This window comes from Hippoglossus hippoglossus, chromosome 16 (assembly GCF_009819705.1).
Source record: "Hippoglossus hippoglossus isolate fHipHip1 chromosome 16, fHipHip1.pri, whole genome shotgun sequence".
Taxonomy (NCBI): Eukaryota; Metazoa; Chordata; class Actinopteri; order Pleuronectiformes; family Pleuronectidae; genus Hippoglossus; species Hippoglossus hippoglossus.
In genome coordinates, this window is record NC_047166.1 from 9,594,541 (window position 1) to 9,616,338 (window position 21,798).

Genomic DNA, 21,798 nt, shown 5'->3' on the forward strand with positions numbered 1-21,798 from the left:
GCAATATTTAATTATATAACAAATTCAGGAGCTATATATACACACACACACACATCTGTAAACTATGGGAAATTAATGTTATAAAAGTAGTAAAAAGTCAGATATTTCAGGCCTCTCTTTCAACCTGCAGACACCCAACTGACATACCTGCTCATTCACAGAAATATTTCCAACCGGTGAAGCTGCCACAGAGAGAAGTCTATTGGATTTTTGTCATTATTTCTTAATCATTAGTAATGGCAAAGGATGAGACCGTACAGCTCACTGATTCATGTTATAGTGTTATCAAGAGTTTATTGGACAGTCCCAGGGTGAGTTGACAGATGAACTTAATTCATGGTGTGATATTGCCCTGAGACATTTCCACTTCACCTGGCCCTAAACAGTACATAACAATATTAACGTCACTGGTGGACATCCCGGCCTATTTCTTGACATAAGTCACAAATTTAAGGACAATTTTTGGTTTACAGAAAAGATCAATAATTAAATTCAGTACAACGAAACATTCAAATTTGATGAACATCATCTTTTTAATTAAATCAGTGTAATATTTATTGATGTTATCGACGCTGGAGTAGGGATTGAAAACAAACGTCAGACCTTGGACTTGCAGGGTAAAAACTTGTGCGTGTTTATAGTTTAAGTTACATCAATGACGTTGATAACCGGTTGAATATATCATTACACTCCAGAGGTAAAAGTGTAGGTAACAGAATGTCCTGCAGGTGACTGTCCTGATCCATCAACAGTTTGGAGAGTTCAGATCTTCCCAGGGAAAGATCCATTTTCTATCTGGTCGTCCCATCTAGCAACCTGAAGGAGACGAGAGGAAAATATCAGCCGCATGACAGGAAATCTCCAGCTACAGCAGAAGCGTTGAATTATATTCACAGTGGTTTCAGGTCATTACAGCCTTTCAATAATGGAGATCTGAGCATGGAAGGTTATTCTTGCCCCCAGGAACAGTATGTGAGACAAAATTGTGTCACAGCTGTTGCACGTGATGGAACAGCGAGAAGTTTTCAGTGCAGCGGTGACACTATTTGGTCTCAGTGAAGATGTGATCAGGAACATTTATCAGTGTATTTATCTCAGGGTCCTTTATCACAGGCAAGTTAATGTACATCTCAAATGACCAAGACCCGACCTTGGGAGAGCAATAAGTAACACAAAAACTAGATATACAATACAATTATAAACAGGGCACTGAACAGCAAGAAGCCAAACAGTACAAAGGACAATGTGGGCTACATAAGATGGGATTGGCTATCCAGTGCCAGCACTCAGTGTGTGCAGAGGAAAGTGTTATATTCCCTGGAAGGTCACCTGTTCCACCCAATGCAATGCTGACATATTTAACACATCAAAACATTTTAACAACGCTGTAATAGTTACAGGGAGACCTAATTTTTCTAAAAGCAGTTTCAGAAGTTTTTTTTTTTACACTAGATTGGCTTTTTAAGACAGAACTATCTGAGGTAATCTTACCCAGCTCATGGGACAGATGCTCTTGTAAACCCTCATGTACCACTGACAGGGAGTCAGATCCTGGCCTTTGGCATCCAGGGCCTTGTTGCACCTGTGGTAGTCTGGAGGAAAACAAAAAGCATGCAACAGTATGAATCCCATGATGTTCACACTAATAAAACAATGGCTTTATTACAACAAATGGTGCTGATATCTAAGGACAGCAGCATAGGAACACTAAGTCCTGCCAGAAAAAGTGCAACTCAGATTTGTGAACTTGATTGGCAAGATCTATTTGGATGAGATCAAACCTCTATTTGGAAGTTGTCTTAAATGATCTGACCTTGTGAGGACAACTGGGATGTAATGTGGAGATCATGTTTCAAAATGTTAACAATGATTTCAACATCAAATAGCACCAAAATAACACCAAATGACTATTATGAACATTAAAGATGTTGCAAAGGTTTATATTTATGTAGGTCAGAGCAGAGCAGGTCAAACAAAGCCCAGTTTTCAACACATTATATCTGATGTTGTATTAAAAGTGTGTGGTCCTCACCCACGTAGTTCTGGAAGCAGTTGCGGGTCTGGTTGGTGTTGGGGAATCTTGCGTCAAAGGGAGCGGTCCTGTAGTTCTTCAGCTTCTCTTCGATGGTCTCAGACATTTTTAAATCAGCCTCACACACACGTCTATACGAGACTGTGAAGAAATGAACAGGGTCAATCAACGAGGAGCTGCTTAGTAGACTGTAAACGTCAAGTGTAACACAAGGCTCCACGTTAGCTAGCTAAGCTACATTCAGCGTTGTTAGCATCAAATGTATCACTGTTTTTTAACGCAACTCATTATTGACTTGACAACGTGGCTACGTATAAATCTGTGCTGACGGAATCACACTTTTAAACAGCAATACAGCCATGTTGTTAGCTTTGATTACAGGTTAGCTATTAGCTCCAAGCTAACATGCTAACACAGCTTGAGTCCCTTTTTGGCTACCATGCTAAAAACCGCCGGGATATTCTAACATTTTCTTGGATTACAACACAGGCGAGTTTACATGAAAGCAGAGTTAATGGTCGCCAGCACAATACGAGCAGAGGTGTGGGAGCAGCGGGCAGCTAACCTTGGGACGCTGGTAGCCGTGTCCTCTTCGGGATTGTCCTTCTTCGCGCAGAGGATGCTGGGATATCTTCTGCGTGACGTTTCGTTGACCGGAAACACGGACGGTCCGTCGTTTAACCTCTGTTTTCTTATTGATAACACAAATGATAAATGATGACTCTTAGAAATATTTTAATTAATGCATAAAAATAAAAATATTCACTTATGATGATGAGCAATTGGTAGGTTATTAAAATATCTTATCCTTTAGTATTTTCTCCTTAATACTATTTTACTGAGGTTCAATAGTAGTTTCCCTCCTCAGCATCACATTGTGGACAGTAACAATTTGTTTTCTCTTGACCAAACAAATAAAATAACAAATAACTATCATCTTTATTATGACACAATATCAATAATCATCTCAATATAATTTCTATTAATAGCATCAGGCTTACAGCAAAAGTCCAATATACATCAATGTCAGAGGATGTTTCTGCTTCAGGAGACTTCATTTGTTCTTTCATACTTCCACTATCACATATAGACAATCACGTGTAGGATTGTTCAGCCTTGGCTGAGGTATTACTTCTATTGTTATTATGTTAACTAATGTTTATTGTACTAATCTTAATTTCACTTAATCAAACATTTATTGTTAACATTTTACAACACCACAGAGTAGACCTGCATTCTGTATTTGACTTTTGAGGCTATGTTACATTATTACATAACAGCATCTATTAGGTTTGCTGGATATATCAGTCAGTCTGTTGTTACTGGGGGATTAATTGCTCAAAAAATATAATTGATACACCTAATTTAATGCACTTATATAGTTCTGACAATGAGCACTAACGATAATGTAGGGCTAATGTTATTTTTAACATTTGAATGGACTGTTTATTTCTCTTTCAGGAAACAGCCCACCGAAAATTTGAAATAGTGGAGGAGCCTTTAAAATGAGACAAACCTATTGGTGTGTTATGACACACTCAGTCTAGCAATGTGAGAATCGACTCACCTAACTGGGACACGGTGACAGTCCCCTTTCTCTTTCCATCACCATTTTCCTGTTGAAGTCCAGGTCAAAGATCGCAGGTGCGTCCTCGAGTTTCCTGTCTCGCTGTGTGCACTTCCTTCATCCTCTTTCCAGCAAAACTTCTCGCTGGGCAGTTTAATGTGTGATGTCTGATGCACTGTGACTGTAAAACACAACACAGCACTGGATTTAAATGTTCTCGATTGATGTAATTAAACTTTATTATGATGAAAATGTGATGCCACATTTCTGTTTATCCACCCAGGCCACAAACAGATATACAGATTGCTTTGTGGTGTTCAGTACTGTATATAATATTCCCAACATGGTCAAATATGTGTGTAAATTTACCCTTCACTTGCTTTCCACCAATGTCTCCCTCTCTTTCTCTCTCTCGCTCTCTCTCTCTCTCGCTCAGCCAGGATATAGGTGTTGTCCACTGCAAAGGAAGGAAATTCTGTCACTTAGAACAATGGGCCTGTTTCTCTATCTATAGACCCAGGGAGCCTGAGAGCCAGGGAGAGCGAGAGCAACACAACTTGTCCCGTTGGAAAGAAAAGAAAAAGGGAATTTACTCAAGAGAAATGGACAATTAGAAACAGGCATGTGTGTGTAGATGGGTGAGACGGGTTTCGGCCTTTGAAAAATGGACTTTCATCGAGAGGAGAAGGAAACACATCAGGGTACTGGATTACTGTGAGCTGCGTATTAGCATTCAGGTAACGAAGACTAATCATAACACGCCATAGAGGGATCAGAAGTATCTGTGGGTAAGTGAAATTTATAGCCTCATACCTATAAGCACTTGAATTTCCTATTTGTATCATTTTAATTTCATGGTTTATCAAATTATGTTTCGGAACAACATTGAGGACAGGATGCACAATAAGAATCATACACTTTCCCGTGTTGAGATTTTAGGTGTGGACTAGTACGTCAAGATATGAATGGCTTTTCAGTCTTGTCAGAGATTAAGTTAGAAAAGGTGATATTTTACGAAAGGAATACAACGATTCCCTTTAGATTCCACTTTTTAAAGGCAAAAACAAAGTGTGATCCTCAGGTATTGGTTGTAATAAATGTAGAAGGAACTGTGAGAAAGGGAACGGCACTGACCTGTGCAGTGGGTTTTTCCCTGTCACTGCGACAGCTGGACTCAAGTCCCACTAAACATGCTTCCTGTTTGAGAACGGGGGGAATACACACTTTTTTCAGCGGCTGATTGGGCGGGAGGTCGGGCTGATTTGTTTACTGTTTGTTTTCGTGTGGACAACCTGCTGTAGGCATCCTGTTGATATTATTGATGGTGACTTCATTCTATTGTTTTATTGTTTCGATGCTGGCATTGCTGCAACACATTCCTGAGAGGCAGATTCGAGGAACACAACATTCACTGTATATGTTGACATACCGCAGGTGATTGAATTGAAAAACCAAATTGCTCCTTCATCTCTATGTGTCAGATGGAGGGGCCTGGCAGTCCTCGCTTCAGAAAGCTCCATTTCCCAGTGGGTCTGTGGATCAACTCGCCCAGGAAACACTTCGCCAAGCTAGGTGGTCGCTGGCCCAGCGCTATCTCTGTCAAGTCAGTCTGAAGTTCTCACATTTGTGTTCCTGTTTTCTTCTACATCTCACATACTCGGTGTCAGGTTAAGCGACTCTCATGCCAGCTATTGTTTAGTTAGAATTCGGTGCCTGATACGTATTGTTGAATGAACAGTTTATGCTCTGATGCCATCTTATCTTACTTCCACTGTCATTAGTATCCTTTCAACCTTGTAACCTTTCCCTGTTTTATTTTAGTCCTTGTTGTTTGTCAGTCATAATTCACAGCTGACTGGTCCCTTCCTTTCTCCTTCCTCTCCCCTGCATCTGTCTTCCCCCTCCTCTGTTGTTACCAGGTCGACCACCAGCTCTGACGCAGCCTCCCTCCACGAGGCCACCTCTGCCCCTTCCTCTTCCCTTTCTAACTCCACCCTCTCGCTGGCTTCCCCTACCCCATCCCCGTCTCCCTCCCCGGCCTTCCTCAGGCCGCGGCCTGCTGGGACCCAGTCTCGCACAAAACGCCTTTCCCATCTCTTTCTGCGGGGGCGCTCCAACAGCGACCGGGACCGAGCAGTGGGGGAGAGGGAGAGAGAGGTCTGGGCACATTCGGCTGCCCCGTCCTCCCACCACTACTTGCCCCCTGCTTCCTCCTCTGCCCCTGGTCTGATCAAGATTTATGGGGATGCCCTGTCCAGTGGAGCCAACTATCGCTCCCTGCTGGCCAACATCCACTCTACAGCCAGGCAACTCATAGCCCAGGTCATCACTCGCTACACTGAGAGAGAGAGGGAGGAAACAGATGATGCAGGTATGACAAGGATGTTTCTTCTCATTTGGACCTCTGCTGTAATCCATTCTTTAGACCTGTTTGATGAAGAATCTTAGAGCCAATTGAAAATGACTTATTCTAATCATAAACAGGAGTGTTACAGAAAAATAATTACCCTTCCCCTCTTCCTCACTTCCTGCATTACCTTCTAGTTCTCCAGAAACACATCCCCGAGGACTTCCTATTGAGTGATGTCATTGGAAAGCCCATCCAGCAGCCAGATGGAGCTATCAAATGGGAGACAGAGTGCCGGAGAAATGTTGCCCCATGGGAATGTCCCTTGTTGTTAGTGGACATGTGGCGACCTAAGGACGGATTTGAGCGGCGCTTTGAAATCCAGAGGAGGGAAGACTATGAGAGGGAAGAGAAGGAGAGAGAAAAGGAACGGGAGAGGGAGGGAGAGAACTACCAAGGTATGTGCAAGACTCAACACACAGGTATGTGACTCTTCATGGGGTCAAACTTACCAAAGCGCTGCTTGTGTGCCTGGACAACAGGTGTGCGCTGGCGGCGGACCAGGATGTCATCAGGAGGCGGGCCGGAGGAGAGTGAGCGTGGTCACCGCGGAAGGAACTCGGAGCTCAGGAGAAGCATCAGCGACATGAACCTGAGTCTGCGGCGACGCCAGGGCAACCATGTCAGCAATGAGCCACGTGGCTCTGGCAACCAGCCTAATAACAATGGTGCAGTGCAGGACAGGAAGAACATTGTTAGCATGATCAACCCACAGCCGGGAGAGGTAAAGACGATGATGTGGTAAGGAAGCTCTGAATTAATAGAGTATTCCACCCCCCCCTTCTAATCATCACCTCTTAACCTGCTATTTCAGAATAGGGCGTCAAAAGTTCAAGCAAAGGTTGGATGGACGAACCAGACAGTGGAGGATGAGAAAGATTACTCCAGTTCCGACCTGGAAGTGATGTCACAGAGTTTGATCCTTCCACCCACAGACCAGCCCTACTTCCTGTTGCTGCAGGGTTATGATCAGTGCAAGGTAAGACATGCCGACAGATGATATCACACACACAAATACTCAACAAACAACCCCCACGCACACGTACACTATGTAAACACATGAACACAGGGGGAAACACACTGATGTGCACATATTGCAAGGTGCACCCTCTAAGTGGCACAGATGCAAACAGAGAGGCATGTTGTGGAGGATTTGTGAGGAGATACACGCGTGCACACGAAGTGAACATGACATCATACCTGCATGTCTGTAATCGCAGCATACCATCAGGGTTTCCATCTCTCTACGAGCCTCTCCCATTCAGCAGCCAGCACAAAACAGCCTCAGATCAACACAATGCCCCAACAACCTCTCCATCGAAGGCACAAATAGCCCCTGTGTGCATCACTCCATCTCACACAATGACCTCACACAGGTTTCCATTGTAGCAACCTGTGACACACTTCATTCCTTATCAACATCATTAACATCTGATGGAAGATTGATATAAGTCGTACCACTGCAAAGATAACAGACCTCCCTGACTTTCTGCTACTCTCCACTGTGTGTGTTTTGTTAAGGATTTTGTTTTGTACATCATGGCGGGACATACGCATGTGTTTGGAAGAAAGCCCACAATGAGAGAGAGAGAGAAGGATAGAGAGAGGGAGAGGAAAGGGAAGAGGCCTCTGAAGGTGGACACATTCCTCTCTGCTCCTGACCTTTTGGCTAGACATTTACTAGTGAGGAGAGACTCAGCTGTTCCTGAGACGCCCACCGGACAAGGTACTAACAATGTCAGCTCAGAGGTCTCCTCGGACTTTGTGTCTGACAAAATTCCAAACCAAGCAGTTATACTATTCTTCCACATGATGTGTGAAACTGAAAATGAAGATCATTTCTAGCAGTGATTGATGTAGTCGATCCTGAATTTTTCCCATTTTATTCCAGCTTTGATGCGGCCCTTCAGGGGAGGTGCAGTTACACACAACGGAGTGGCCCTTTATAGGGAGGCCGTCCTAAAGCCTGGGGATGTGATTGGTCTTGGGAACCACTTCCTCTTCCTGTACCGTGACCCCCGTGTCACCCCAGCTCCGCCGCTGGCACTGACCCTGCCGTGGCAGGCGGACGCCTCCACCACCTGCTGCCCCTCAGGGCTGGTGGACAGACAGGAAGCGCTGCGGCAGTACCTGGGATCAACTGAGGCAGTGTTGAAATTTCATCCCCGTCATATAGACACCTTGTTACAGGTGAGACGAGCAGAAAATGAACTAATATAAACTAATGACTTGATGACATACTCCATGTTTATCCCTCCCATTCTCTTCCAGGAGATAATCTCCAAAAACTCGTCTCCAGACTCTGGTGGTGGGCCACTGGCTCCTGCTTTCCTCCTGTCAATCATGATAGATCACGCCTCTAAACACCTGGATCCTGCTCTCACGCCACAGATATTACTCAAGTCAGCCAATCTAATTAAAGAAATTGTCTGGGTAAGTTCAATGAAACCATCCAACCATGAAGTGTAATGATTCCGGTCATAGACCTTTGTTTTATGTCATGTCCGCTCGCTCTCTCTCATTTCCTGTCATCTCTCTATGGTTAGCTCTGTAATAAAGGCATAAAAAATATTTTATTATAATAAGAGTCGACAGCCCTACAGCTCTCTGAGGCTCTTTTCATTTACTACTTAGACACAGCTAAATGAGGTAAATGCTAACACAAGCATGCTATAATCCTCACATTGTTAATGTAAGCATGCTATCATGATTAACACAATTAACACCAACGACCACAAGTATTTGGTCATAAACCAAAGTTTGTCAAACTTTGACCTGATGATGGTGTTATAGTATAGGTGTTAGTCAAATGATCACAGAGGTATATTTGAAGTTGTCAAGATGCTCCATTTTCCACCTAGCAAAGCCATGCCAGTTGAATGTGAGGGGAAAACAATGTCTGTACTTAATTTCACAGCAGTTCAATGGTTGTGGAAATATTTAACTATAAGCCAAAAATGTCAACCTGCTGCTGGCGCTAGAGGAAAATTCAGGGGATGACCACAGTCAGTAGGATTGAATATCTGTACCAAGTGTCACACAGTTCATCCAATAGTTTTTTGTAAATAATTCAGTCTGGGACGATCAGACAGACTTTAAACATCCAAAGAGTCGTGTCGTTAAAATGACCAAGAGTCAGTATATAGAAAATGACATGTTTGTAAATTGATAAAAACAACAAAAAAGTTCAAGACTAGACAAGAACAAGTGAACCGTGAACCTTTTCTGGATAGTATTGCGTGGCCCTAACCACATTTAAACAAGCTTGGCAGGAAACATCAGGTAGGCAGATTGAGATTGCCACATTCAGTCAGACAGAAAAACCAGCAGACAGACATATGCCCTTCATTGTGGCCTGCAAGGTTGTGGACATGAGCGAGGATGAACTGATGTCACTTCCCTCCTGCTGGAAAATGTGCTGTAATTGTCCTGGCTGCAGGGCGAGACACTGCTCCCCCTGCTCCACCCCCACACTAAGCCCAAACGTCTCTCCTCTCTTCTGTCTCCAACTCTCTTTACAGGATAACATTAAGGAATTCGGGGATAAGCATCCCACGCAAAAGTAAGAGCATTTTTGTTCTACGTCATGTTTCCTCTGTTTAGAGATCTCCCGCGGAGTGATTCATGATGCATTTGTCCTTGTGCTGTTATGTCTTTGGTGAATTTTTGTGGTATGCTGAAAGCATTGCAACAAAGTAATGTTGAAAAATGGCTCAAACACTGTTGAGTAATAATAACTTGAGTCTATTTTTACTCGCAGTATGGCACTTTTCTCTTTTAAAACCATAACAAAACACAGACAGGAGAATGCTCACAATCATTTCAGAGCTAACAAAACTTTGACACGACATAAATGTTATGTCCAGTTCCACAGAGCAAGAGGGTGAGATCAGCACACCCAATGTTCAGAAACTCTCGTCTGACCTTCGACCCCTGATGTTCTGGATGTCAAACGCCACGGAGCTCCTTAACTTCTTCCAGGTCAGAGTTGAAACCATGGAGAAAGAGTGGGAGTTTGAAGGTGAGAGTGATTGCAAAAAACAACAGAAATAGACTTTTGTCAAATAAACCACTTTGGTGATGTCAGACATAAATCAAATCTGACGCAAAGTCTTAAATTGTTGTGATTATCTTTATGATGGTTTCCTTAAAGCCCCTGGGGACCCAGTTTTGACAGCTGACATGGACACCTGCTCAGAAGCCCTGGCACAGCTGGATGATGTCATTATGCACACTTTCCAGCAGTGTGTGTATCACCTCACCAAGGTACAACCAGACAAAAGCCCAAATACAAACTAATTCTATCCAGTGTATCACATTATCCCTAGATACTACAACCATTAGCTTTCATCGAGAGACAGCTACATATTTGTAATTTGCTACGTTTTTTCCTTTGCCGTCAAACCACCTGGTATAGATTGGTGTAGATTTGGATCATGCCTATAGTCATGATAGAGGCTGATATGTTCAAACTGATAATGCTAACACGCTGATTTACAGCATACTGCCGGTATAATGTTCACCATCTTAACATACGAGCATTTGCAAAATACCAGTACACAAAGTACAGCTGAGGTCAAATATTTCCATCTTGACCAAAAATGTGAATCGACTGGCACTGCCAACTGCTAGCGTGGTTCAAACTTAAAAAACAACTCTCTATCCTAACTCCATCTGTCTCTTTCCCGATCCATCATTCATACAACGTAATATTTACCATATTATTACTTTATTAACTCAAGTTTCTGTCCTTTCTGTCCACAAAGACCCTGTACTCATTGCTTCCAGCTCTCCTGGACACCAACCCATTCTCTCGTGAGTACAAGGAGAAAGAGAAGGATGGAGCTGTGGGAGCAGAGGGAGAAGACAAAACAAACGAGGAAGGAGAGGTGGATGACGTGTCTGCCTTACCACTCAAGGTTGCCGGGCTGGTGGAGGTGTATCGCTGTTCCCTCATGCTGTCGAGGGAAGCGTGTCTGTCCCCTCCTCTGACCTCCCAAACCTTTGGCTACCTCTTCTTCTTCACCAACACCTCCCTGCTCAACACGCTGCTGGAGAGAGGTGACAAGACACATCTTAAAGCCAAGCTATGTCACCATGTCACATCTAAATAAGAGATAAAAGTAAATAATACCATGACAACAGCAAAAACTTTATTTATACAGCACCTTTGCAAGGTGTTTTACAAGTTAAAAATTAAGAATTGAGGGCAAACAATACGGAACCATATGGCACTCAGTAGGGCGCATAACTCCGCCAAGGTCCAACAACCAACTATCACACACACTTATAGATATCCATTTTTTTATAGAGATTCATGAATTACTTCCAGCGAAAACTGTGAAAATGCCCAATTTTGTCCAAAGAAAACAAATTCCTGGACCTGATGGTGGAACGGATCTTCATCAAAATTTTGTGGCTTCTTCACTGACTCATACTGCATACTTTACCAAGTTCTGTGGAAATCGTTAAAGTTGTTTGTGTGTTGCCTTGCACACAAACCAACCAATAAGCAAACAGACATAACCTCGCTGGTAACGATGATTAAAAGCAAATTGCTAACCAAATGCTAACAGTAACAGTGATTTGTAATCTGTATTTCTGTCAAAATATTGATCTAATATCATCTGTACAATCTGTATTTCAGTCAAACAGCAATGTCTGTTTTCAGTTTGCTAAGGTCACATCAGACCAAATAAAGTTGTGGTTGCAAAATCCCTGAATGCTTTGATATATACAGGGGTCTTTTTTTTATTTTTAATGAGTTAACGTTTTCCTTACGAGTTATTTCTTCTCTTCATACAGACTCAATGTGATAAGATGATTTAAACTGTTTGCTTAGATAACACAACAATCTAACGCAAATATTTTTTAAACAAAGTTTTTCTTTCAATTCATGATTTTCACAAATTTTCTTCGCTGTTCCCTCCACTTTTTAATTTTGTTTTTCCAGATGGCCTGTTCTCCTGGTCCAGAGCGGTCCAGATCAGGACAAACTTGGACCTAGTTCTGGATTGGCTACAGGGGGCGGGATTAGGAGACATTGCCTCGGAGTTTATGAAGAAACTGTCAATCACCGTCAACTTCCTGTGTATTCCCAAGACTCGACTGATCCAGGTAATACACTTAGTGTTCAATGAGCCTCCACAGCCCTCTGATAGAAAATCAACTAACATGTGTTCCATTAACCTCTCATCTTCCAGTCGTCCTGGACCAGTCTAATGGAGGACTATGTCTTGTTAAGCCCCGCCCAGCTGCACCACCTGCTCACTCATTACAGGCTGGGGCCTACAAGAGCCCCTCCAGCGTCCTGGGCCCCTCCGCCAGGCACAGAGCTGAGTGGAGGTAGGACAAACAGTAATAATAATATGACATGAATAATAAAATCATCGAGATTTTCTGCCAAGTCAGTCGTTTGTAAACCTTTCCTCATCTTTTAGACATCTTTGAGAGCTTCCTGGACCATCCTCCTCTCATCCTGCCAAACGAGACTCCACGCCTCGACCTGTCCCAGCCAATCCCAAGCCCTGAGCTCCAAAAGGAAGTGACACGTCTCCGCACCTTCTTGTGGGGACTCGACCAGGATGAGCTCCCAGCCAATCAGAGGACTCGGCTTTGAGGAAGCCCTTATTTGTCTCATAGAAGTAGAAAGGGAAATCACCAGAAAAGGCAAACTGCAGACCACATTAAATCCAAATCTGGATATGCTCTCCTCATTTTGGTGCCCTGGCTGTTTTTTTTCATGACATTGCCATATCAGTTCATTTATTCACTCAAATATTTAGAGGTATGACACATGTATTGGCTTTGGTATGTCTTTATAGAACTTATTTTAAAGCAGGGATTACACCCTGTATCTGTTGGGCTGCGTAGTGTTATGCTTTACGTGACTGTTTGTCTTGGCTTCCATGTATGTTTTCAAAGTCCATGTTTTTAAATAAAAAGCTGAATTCTAGTCGAAAAGACCTACAGTTTCCATATAATCTTTGACAAGTTCGTTGCCCTCAGCAGGGCCCCTGGGGTTTGGCACTCATCTCAAGCTTCAACACCAAAGAAACATTCCACAAGGTGGCGATGCAGGACTCATTCCTCTTTGACGTGAAATGATGAGTCTGCAGGTAGAACGGCTTGAATGAGGAGGCGATCATGCAACTACACTATCAACTGTTCCGAAGACACATTCTCATTTCCTGTAAGACTGGTAGCATTTTACCCAGGGTCATGACTCAAGCAAGTAAATGAGACCATGACGACCACACACAAAGGTCACCTTTACCTTGGTAATCTCTCGTAAAGGTCAAAGCTGGTGACTTAAGAGCTGGGGGGGATTTTAATTTCCCTTTGGTTATTGTGACACACTCAAGCGGTCTGTTGCTGTGGGTATCCCATTTCACTTATGTGGTATAATGCCCCGGCTCTTTAAAAAAAGTCCAACTCATTTAGCATAAACTAGTAAGTGGTTGTCATAAACAGAAGGCAGACAGGTGATATCATTATTTGGAGTGAGTAACAGCTCAACTAGAACTGTCACAATTTTGTAATATCCAGTCAATTTCACTGTCTAGTCAGCCAGACGTCTGCATCACCGCTTTCTTTGTTTTGAGAGTGAATCTCTGTGGTGTCTCAGCAAACGCAAGTTATGATGCTCCCCCTTTGGCGAACGGCCAAATGGCTTCCTTTCTTCCGGTCAGCTTCTCAGATGAATTCCTTTACGGTAAAAAGCTCAAAAAAACAAAACACACACACGCACACGCACACACATCAATCCCGTGAGAGACCCCGGCTTACATCATCACTGTTGCCTCAAGTCCTGTCTTCCCAACTTCTCACTGTGCTGACATTCAAAAAAGCACAGCATTGAGAAAGAGCAGTTATAGATTGTGAATCACGAGAAGAGGCTCCCTGTGGTCACATTTATCAATTAAGTGATTGTAATCACTCTCATTTGAAATTCAATGCGGTGCATGAGTGAGAGTGAGACTGTGTTTGTGTGCTAATTTCAACTTTCCCGTAATGTGATACAGATGTAGCCTGTAGCTTTATAATTAAACACAGATGGGGCTCAGACTGGTATAGGTCCGTGCCGATTGTGTGACATTACAGTAGTGTGTGATACAATACGGTGACCAATGTCTGAGAGCTATTAAGTAACATGTAAGATTTAGTAATCATATGACACACACATGGTTTTCTGTGATCTCAATCACTGACACAGACCGAATGTCACACACACTTTCACCCAGCATTGCGTAGTCATACACACACACACACACACACACACACACACCAAACACTTTTCTCTGTCTCACTCACACACACACACACACACACACACACACACACACACACACACCAAATAGACTTCTGTACCCAGGTGCAGAGTCCCACACCTGTTGTAGCGGCTCTCTGTAATTAGCCCGACACAATTATCACTGGTGGACGGAGGGAGGAGGCCGGGGACAATGGGCCAGTTATTCTCTCCCTATCATCTCCTTCTCTCTCCCTGCTGTCGAGTAATGAAAGATTCTTCCCTTCTTCAAAGAGACGGAGTTTCCTACAAAACAGCTGAGTCAGAGGAGAAAAGAGAGGAGGATGAAAAGAAAAGGGGAACAGTAGGGAGGCAGAGCGCGGTAATGCAATGCTGCCGGTGTGAGGCCCAGTGGACCACAGTGATTGTGCTCATTGTTGCTGCACACAGGAGCCATTTTCAGGAACCAGAAAAAAGGCCCGTGGCTCTCACACTTACAGCACTAACAGCTACAACCTGGCGCTGCCCCAGTATCTATTTGTGATCTGGTAACACTTTACCTGAGCCCTGCGTCATCAAGCCCGCAGTATAAGGAGGTTTTTCAAAACATACGTAAGGGGAAAGGACAGAATAGGATGACTGTGTGGCCACTGATGGAGGCTGTGAGACACGTTTTATCGGGAACTTGGAGGGGAAAGTGTGAGGGTTAAGTGCAACGTAGTCATCGCACCAGATATATGCAGAATCTGTTTTCCTGTACAAGTTGGGACAGGAATTGTATTTATCCAGATCACCCATGTGCAAAAGAAGTAATATTAGTTATATGACTGTGACTCAGTAGAAACAAAGACAGATTTCTCATGTTGGTTCCCAGACTGAAAATATGTAAGAACCTGGCCGTATGAGGCACAGTCATCAGAGAGCCCGAGGAACCGCGTCAGAGGGAACAACTCTGCGTGGCTCCAGGCTAAAGCCTGTGTTCAGGCCAAGGAGGAAACAAGGGAGCAAGGGATTCTCTGTTAGGTCACAGACAAAAAGTCAGACTGGGGGTGTAGGAATCTGTGTGAGGTTTGAGACAACTGGAGAGAAGGTCAGAGGTGCCGGGAGGGAAATCAGTGAGATGCAGACAGACGGCAGACTGTGGCCGAGGCTGGAGATGGGGACTCTCGGGGATGAAATGGACAGCAGGGCCTCAGTGAGGTGACTAAAAGGCCAAGAGAAAAACGTTGGTCTTCCTCAAGGGACAGATCTGTTTTCCCCCCAATTACGTCACCCAAATGTGAAATACACACATAAACAAACAAACTTTTCCCTCTCTTTTTTTGGTGCACACATGCATGCCCCTACACACAAATGCACACAGGCACACGCGGGGATATAAAGAACCCCTGTGAGGTCAGATCCTCTGGGCTGAGGGTGTCCAGTGTTAGTGGACCAGCCAGCTAAGCCTCACAGTCTCACTGGCAGCTACAACCACCACCACCAACCGCTGTACCCTGCCTTGCCCTGCCCTGCCCTGCCCTGCCCCGGCTCCCTCTCCACTGGTGGCTGTCTGTCCTGCTAATGCTGAGCAGCAGTGCGTTTATGTGGGTGCCTTTCAATTTAGGACATGACCAGTGCCACCAACATGGGGCTGGTGGTCTTTTCCTCTTTTACAAAATGTCCTCATCCACCTTTCCTTTTTCCTTTCCGTCTCTTTTCTCCTGTTTTCCTGTCTCTCTCGCTTTCTCGTTCTTGCTCAGTACGTTTCTCTCGGGCCGGGGGGCCTGTGGGCCTGTGGGTAGGGGCCTTATTCCATCAGCCTGGGGCTTCTGTCAGAGGCTTGTTCCATTTTGCGTCATGGTGTTGACTGAGCAGACCCCACACTTAACTCCCATAGAGCAATGGGGTTGGGCGGCAGGGCGGCCAGCTCAGGCTAACGCGGCCCGTGTTCAGCGTGGTAATCTGATGGCCGTGTTTATTTTATGTAGCTCTCCTTTGATGGAGCAGAAAAAGTCTTTGGGCTTTTTGTTTCAGCACTTTCACTGCCAGGTCAGAGGTGCTCGCCGTGGTTACGCTCAGGAAGAATAATATTTGCCCTTATATTCGCTCCAAACAGGCTTTTTTCCATATTAGTGTCAGGGATACTCTCTGAGTTTCTGCCTTCCACTGATTCGGCACATTGAAGGTGAAGGGTGGCGGGGGACAGCACCTCAAAGGCATTGCTCCCTCAAGGATAATGGGGGTGTTCCACAGGTTATCCCAGAGGCCTGTTCCTATACCCTGAGTGAACCCCCCGTCACTCTCAATGACGATCTGAGAGAGGACCCTGCAGCTAAATACAGTACATAAGACCCATTAGTGAAGGGAAACACACACATAAACACATAAAAAACACTCTCCCTCCTGCCCGGGTGCCCCAGGCTCCACCTCAGCTGTCAGTGTTCCAAACTTCCCAGGGGTTCTTTTTTAATGGAGTTACCAAGAAGAAAGTTACCTCTCCTTCTTGTCTGCCTGTGCGTTTTCACTGGCTCGCTTCAGAACTCACACACCCACCTTTTTCTGCCTTGTGTCAGCTGTTTCAGATGGGTCAAAAAGCCAGGGAACCGCACAAAGGGCGTTTTCACACCTGAAAGTCCGGATAAAGGATTCGAAACAGGGTTGATGTTTTTGTTCCATTGTGCGTATTTGATCCGGTTAGTTTTGGTTTCACTGCAATTTTGCGAGTGCACAGCAGAACTTTCTCTATACACACCTACATCCTGTCGTCACCACCTACGTGTGCCGCGTCTCCCCGGACTTGACATTGATTGGTTTACAGGGCGGGCGTCCTTTCTCATCTCTCCTCAACTTCCTGTAACTCGTCCAAAGGTTCACACCGTCCAAAAAAGTGTTGGAACTTATGTCTGTGGCACCTTTAGCATCTTCTAGGGTTGGTTTCTTCGAGTGTGAGAGCACCCTGAATAATTATTTGAGGTTTTGACCTTAACACACAAGTGAGAGGTTGTTTGGTTCATGTTCCCTGGATCAAATCCTGACCCCAATTGGTTCTGCAGAACCACACCATAAAGTACAAATCGGGTCTCATATATTGCCCCTCATCAGACTGCACTTACTGTATCTCTATTAAGCTTTACAATGTTGATCTGACCCGGCAAAGTGCTCTGATTCGATCTGCGTGGCGACTTACAAGACTCGCTTTGTCATGCAAGAATGCTTTTTACTTTGAAGATTAATTAGTACGTGGCTTTTGAGAGAAAGAAGCCCAGATTGTGGCGGGGAATATTGTTTATCTATCTCCATTTTGTTATTGTAATTGGCTGAAGTCTACGCTGTCATATTACAGGAATGAATCATTGTCATACAAGATAAGACACCCTGGGGAGTTATATGGATAATGTTTCATTTCCTTCCAGGTTGTTCGTTATTTATGATCTGAATTCAGAAAAGACTGGGTCCTGGCCAGATAGGAACGCATAAACAGAAACTAGATCACCGGGCTCAACCGGCCTCTGTATCTCTTATCTTTCCGTTGCAGATGAATACAAGACCATGCACAGCAAACATTGTTTATACTTCCTGCCCTCCTTCATATATCCCATTATCCCCTTTCTGTTCTAACACATTAGACATGTTTCTGACCTCCCCCGTGACTGTGAGGTATGTGCTTACTCACAGATGAAGGAGCCTACACTCTGATGTAATCCAAGAGAAACAGGCAACCGAGAAGGGGGGGGGGGGGGGGACAACCCTGGCGGTAGGTAATCCAATCCCCACTGGTGCAATTTAGCAGCTCAAAACAATTCTGGCCGCCCTGAAAATCAGCATCAGCAGCCAGACAAGAGGGGATGTAGACTTGTTAGTGGACACTCATGTAACGTGATGTAAGTCTGTAGTAGGGAAGCTAATCTGGATTAGGGTTTGGCAAAGTTGTGTTCGCTGATCAAACTGAACTTGAAAGCCTCTGCAGATGTCACCGTGTTAGACACTGTCGAAAAGCCGGGTCGGTGATTCATTAATAGGGGCCGTCAGTCAAACCTGGGGACTCACCAGTCAGAAATCTGCCTGCGAGGTGTGTCTCTGTCGTCCTCTTCCCACTCACTGTCACCGAATCAGGGGCTGATTAACAGGGGTTAACCGTTCCTGTGGCGAGCCCCTATCGCTGTGCTCTCTTCCTGTCCCACTCTTGTCCCTTGCTCTCGTCCAACACCCTTTATATGGGTGATAGTCTGTTTTACGTCTTCGCAGTTGCTATCTTTGCTTCGGTCATTCTCTTCCATGGCATCACTTTGTTTTTTCCTCATCCCACCTTTATCGCAGGACATTAGCTCTTTTCTCCCTGACCCTCTCACCTATCTCTATCCAGTCATCCCATCCCAATCCTTACCCTTCCTTTCTTTTCATCATGTGTCACCTCTCCATCCTTGTCATCACTCTCAGCTCCCTAGGACAGCCACTGTCAGTGTTTATTGTCTTAATGTCCAACATAGACCTGCGTCTGTCCAGGCATCCTGTCCCATCCCTCCCCGTCCCACTCTTTGTCGTCATCCCTTTCATTTCTCCCTGGTGATTGTCCATGTGCCTGTTGTTTCTGGGCTTTTAGTCCAGTCGCCTGCGGGGAATTTCCTTCTTATCGCTCACTGGGCCATACCGTGCATTCCTGGCATGCTTCCTGGCACTACCAGGGGTCCAGCCAGATGTGAGGGCGTCTGTAATACAAGGCAGACGCAGAGGCCGACGACACCATTCATTCATCCACTGTTGACCCCTGTGATGATGATGGACAATGTGATTGATGAAAAGAAAGACGATGAGGAGCCAGGGAGGGAAGGGAGGAGACATAAAAAGACAGTGGCGGCGGGGGTGTAATAGTTAGGCGTGTGAACTCAGTGCCAAAAATAGAAAATTCGGGATAGCTTTCATTTCTAAGTCCTTGACTCACAGACTGTTATTGATGGAAGATGACATGTAAGCATTTAAATACCTCCCAACAGAGCAATTTATGGCTAATTGGGAACAGCAGAGGGTCAGAGTGCACATAAACATTGGGAACAAGAATAGAGAGATTAAAATAACTTCCATATCATTCCTCTTAGTCACAGCCTTCCAATGATAAAGGTGGTAGTTTAACCAAAGCTTTTGTGAGTTCCCACAATGAACAAAGGTCAAAAAAATAAAACTGAAGAGACCATGGGGCTGTGACGGGTCGTGCAGATCAACAACAATGATGCCCATCAGACTTGGAGATAATGATAATGGCGGTTGAGAAGAATGCAACAACATAACTTCCATATCTTACTTTCACTATTCCAGAGATAAGATGTCCAAGAAGTATGAGGGATAGATAATTCCGTTTATGTAAACATTCACTGTAAATGTTTTCTTTCCGCACGAGAGCGCAAAAAGAACAAACTGCATTACGATGACAGCAGCAGAAATTTGAATCTAAAAAAGCGAGACAGTGTATCTTCTGTGCCGTGTTTGCACCGCTTTAAGTCAAAGTGACTTCAAACCAAAGCTGACATTTCAGTGAACTTGAGGTCCACCCCCCCTCCCTGTGCGGTCAAAGCACAGCCTACTGAATGTGGAGAGAAGTCTTTTTTGATTTCCAAACATTTTCTAATGCACTCTGCTTCCCAACTGTTGCGCTGAGCTCCCTGATCCCCCGTCAGTGCGCGTCTTCAAAACATAAACAGTGACAACATGCGGATATGAAATTTCCTTTCCTGTGTTTGCTCTTATTTATGATGAAATTTACACACTGTTGCTGACGCAAAGGAAGTGGTTGGCAAAACAACAGTAGAATCATTACAGCTGGCTGTGTGCTGTGTTATAAGTTGTGTTATCTGCTATCATTGTTGTGGGAGGTTGATTTATGATTGTCAGCGTGTAATGAGCGTTAATATAATGAATAGCCTGGAATGAAGGGGCCTGAAGTGCGTCAGCATTCAAAGAAACAGCCAGGCCTTGTCAGGTTAAAGGGGCTAGTGGGTTATAAATTGTTTTAAATGCTGGGGGGGAACTGTCTCACAGACGTAAGCATATGTGTGTTTGTGCAAGTTTGTTTGTGTGTATGTGTGTCCATCCGACTGCAAAAGGGCATCGTCCCCCCCCCTCCATGTGACTGAGGTCACGTCACGTTGACAAAGTCAGTCTGTAGGGCAAACTGCGACGTCACACCAGTCCTCTTCCTTTTGTCTTCCCGCTCCCCTCACTCTTTCCCGTCGTGTCTCCAGGCCCCCTTACACACACACACACTCACTCACACACACACACACCCTCCTTCCCGTTTCCCCTGACTGTTTGTCAGCATCTCTCAGCTTCCGTAGAATAACATGACAACGGACTCAGTGTGTGGCTGACGCAGACGCACGGAGAGTAGTGGTCAGATCTAATACAGTGTGCATCACTCAGGCAAACACGTAGTAACTCACCACAAAAAATGGTGTGAGACAAAGAAAGAACGACAATGCACAAGTAATGTCTCCGAGGGAACTATTCTGCATGCTGAGGAATGCACCAAATATAGGTTCTGCACTTTCACTCTCCTCTTTTTATTCTTTTTTGAACAGAAGTTTTATATAGAGGGTCAGTGGAGCAGAGATGTTGCAGCCAAGTGATACAAGTGGTTCACACTTTGCACATCATGTTCGATTACACATGCTCTGATTGTTTAAAGCTTGTACTGTTTATATTTCATTGATCCCTCTGCACACCAGACAGCGGCAGAGAAAACAGAGAGAGAGACCGGCAGGAGACAGGGGTGTGAAGTGGAAGCGAGCGAGCGGGTGAGGGAGTGCGTGAAAGAGCAAGGGGAAGCACTTTGAAAGGAGGATGAGGAGAGGAGAGGGAGAGAGGGATGCAGACAGGACACGCAATGACAGGGGAGGAAAGAATGTTTAGGGCGACTGAGAATGGCAGAGAGAGGAGCGGGAGGGAGCTCTGAGACAGGCCCGGGCTCTCGCATTAACACCAGTCTGAGATGGAGGGAGCAAGCATGGGTAGATGGAAAGTGTGTTTGCACAGTAAAAAGTTCCTTTTGCGTGGGTAGCTTGCTTCCCGCTGTACTCCCCCCCTGACCGACACCCCCCCCCCCCTTTCCTCTTCTCCTTCTCACACACTGTCTGTGAACTATTGCTTCAACAAGTTCATTCAGAGATTTCCTCACTGGCAGACACAAAGCTGCTTGGACGCAGTGAGAGTGTCGAGGGGAACGTGAGCAGGTGAGCAAACGCCGAGTCAGAGAGGGGAGATGCTTCTGGGACTCGCAGTCACTGTTGCACGTGCACACACGCACGCACACACATACGCTGCGTTCTGTCACATACTGTGGACCCTGGCCTCAAAACTAAATAAGCCTCGTAAAATGTGTGTTTAATAGAGAGCTGATTCAAACGTTTTGCTCCCCTCGTTTCTGCTGGGAGAGCCTCGTGCTCTCCCTTTCATCCCTGCATCCTGCCCTTTGCATGGCTCTGTGAGCTGAGCCAGTGGAGGAAACCTGCAATAATGATGCTAGTTAATGTCCTCCTTTAATGGTCTAATAAAAAAGGCAAAGCAACAGATGC

General features: G+C 44.8%; 2 protein-coding genes across 2 annotated transcripts; one reads left to right on the top strand and one right to left on the bottom strand.

The window, feature by feature from the left end:
* Positions 1 to 268: 268 nt before the first annotated feature.
* On the bottom strand, positions 269 to 2,721 carry LOC117776844 (cytochrome c oxidase subunit 6B1). Its single transcript, XM_034611190.1, has 4 exons — positions 2,598 to 2,721; positions 2,033 to 2,173; positions 1,492 to 1,592; positions 269 to 816 (listed from the first exon to the last, which is right to left on the bottom strand). Exons 2-4 carry the CDS (start codon positions 2,136 to 2,138, stop codon positions 763 to 765), a joined length of 261 nt encoding a protein of 86 aa, XP_034467081.1. The 5' UTR covers positions 2,139 to 2,173; positions 2,598 to 2,721; the 3' UTR covers positions 269 to 762.
* A 1,380-nt stretch (positions 2,722 to 4,101) lies between these two features.
* Positions 4,102 to 12,964, top strand: rasip1 (Ras interacting protein 1). Its single transcript, XM_034611028.1, has 16 exons — positions 4,102 to 4,387; positions 5,081 to 5,202; positions 5,519 to 5,970; positions 6,144 to 6,404; positions 6,489 to 6,730; positions 6,821 to 6,985; positions 7,528 to 7,732; positions 7,898 to 8,196; positions 8,278 to 8,439; positions 9,528 to 9,568; positions 9,873 to 10,027; positions 10,160 to 10,272; positions 10,773 to 11,067; positions 11,960 to 12,123; positions 12,210 to 12,351; positions 12,447 to 12,964. Exons 2-16 carry the CDS (start codon positions 5,081 to 5,083, stop codon positions 12,623 to 12,625), a joined length of 2,997 nt encoding a protein of 998 aa, XP_034466919.1. The 5' UTR covers positions 4,102 to 4,387; the 3' UTR covers positions 12,626 to 12,964.
* Positions 12,965 to 21,798: the final 8,834 nt, after the last annotated feature.

Coding starts and splice junctions, on each gene's coding strand:
- LOC117776844 (XM_034611190.1), bottom strand. CDS start 2,138: ATGTCTGAGACCATCGAAGAGAAGCTGAAGAACTACAGGACCGCTCCC. Junction 1,593..2,032: donor CTGCTTCCAGAACTACGTGG/GTGAGGACCACA, acceptor GTTTTCCTCCAG/ACTACCACAGGTGCAACAAG. Junction 817..1,491: donor GCATCTGTCCCATGAGCTGG/GTAAGATTACCT, acceptor CGTCTCCTTCAG/GTTGCTAGATGGGACGACCA.
- rasip1 (XM_034611028.1), top strand. CDS start 5,081: ATGGAGGGGCCTGGCAGTCCTCGCTTCAGAAAGCTCCATTTCCCAGTG. Junction 9,569..9,872: donor GATAAGCATCCCACGCAAAA/GTAAGAGCATTT, acceptor TGTTATGTCCAG/TTCCACAGAGCAAGAGGGTG. Junction 11,068..11,959: donor CAACACGCTGCTGGAGAGAG/GTGACAAGACAC, acceptor TTGTTTTTCCAG/ATGGCCTGTTCTCCTGGTCC.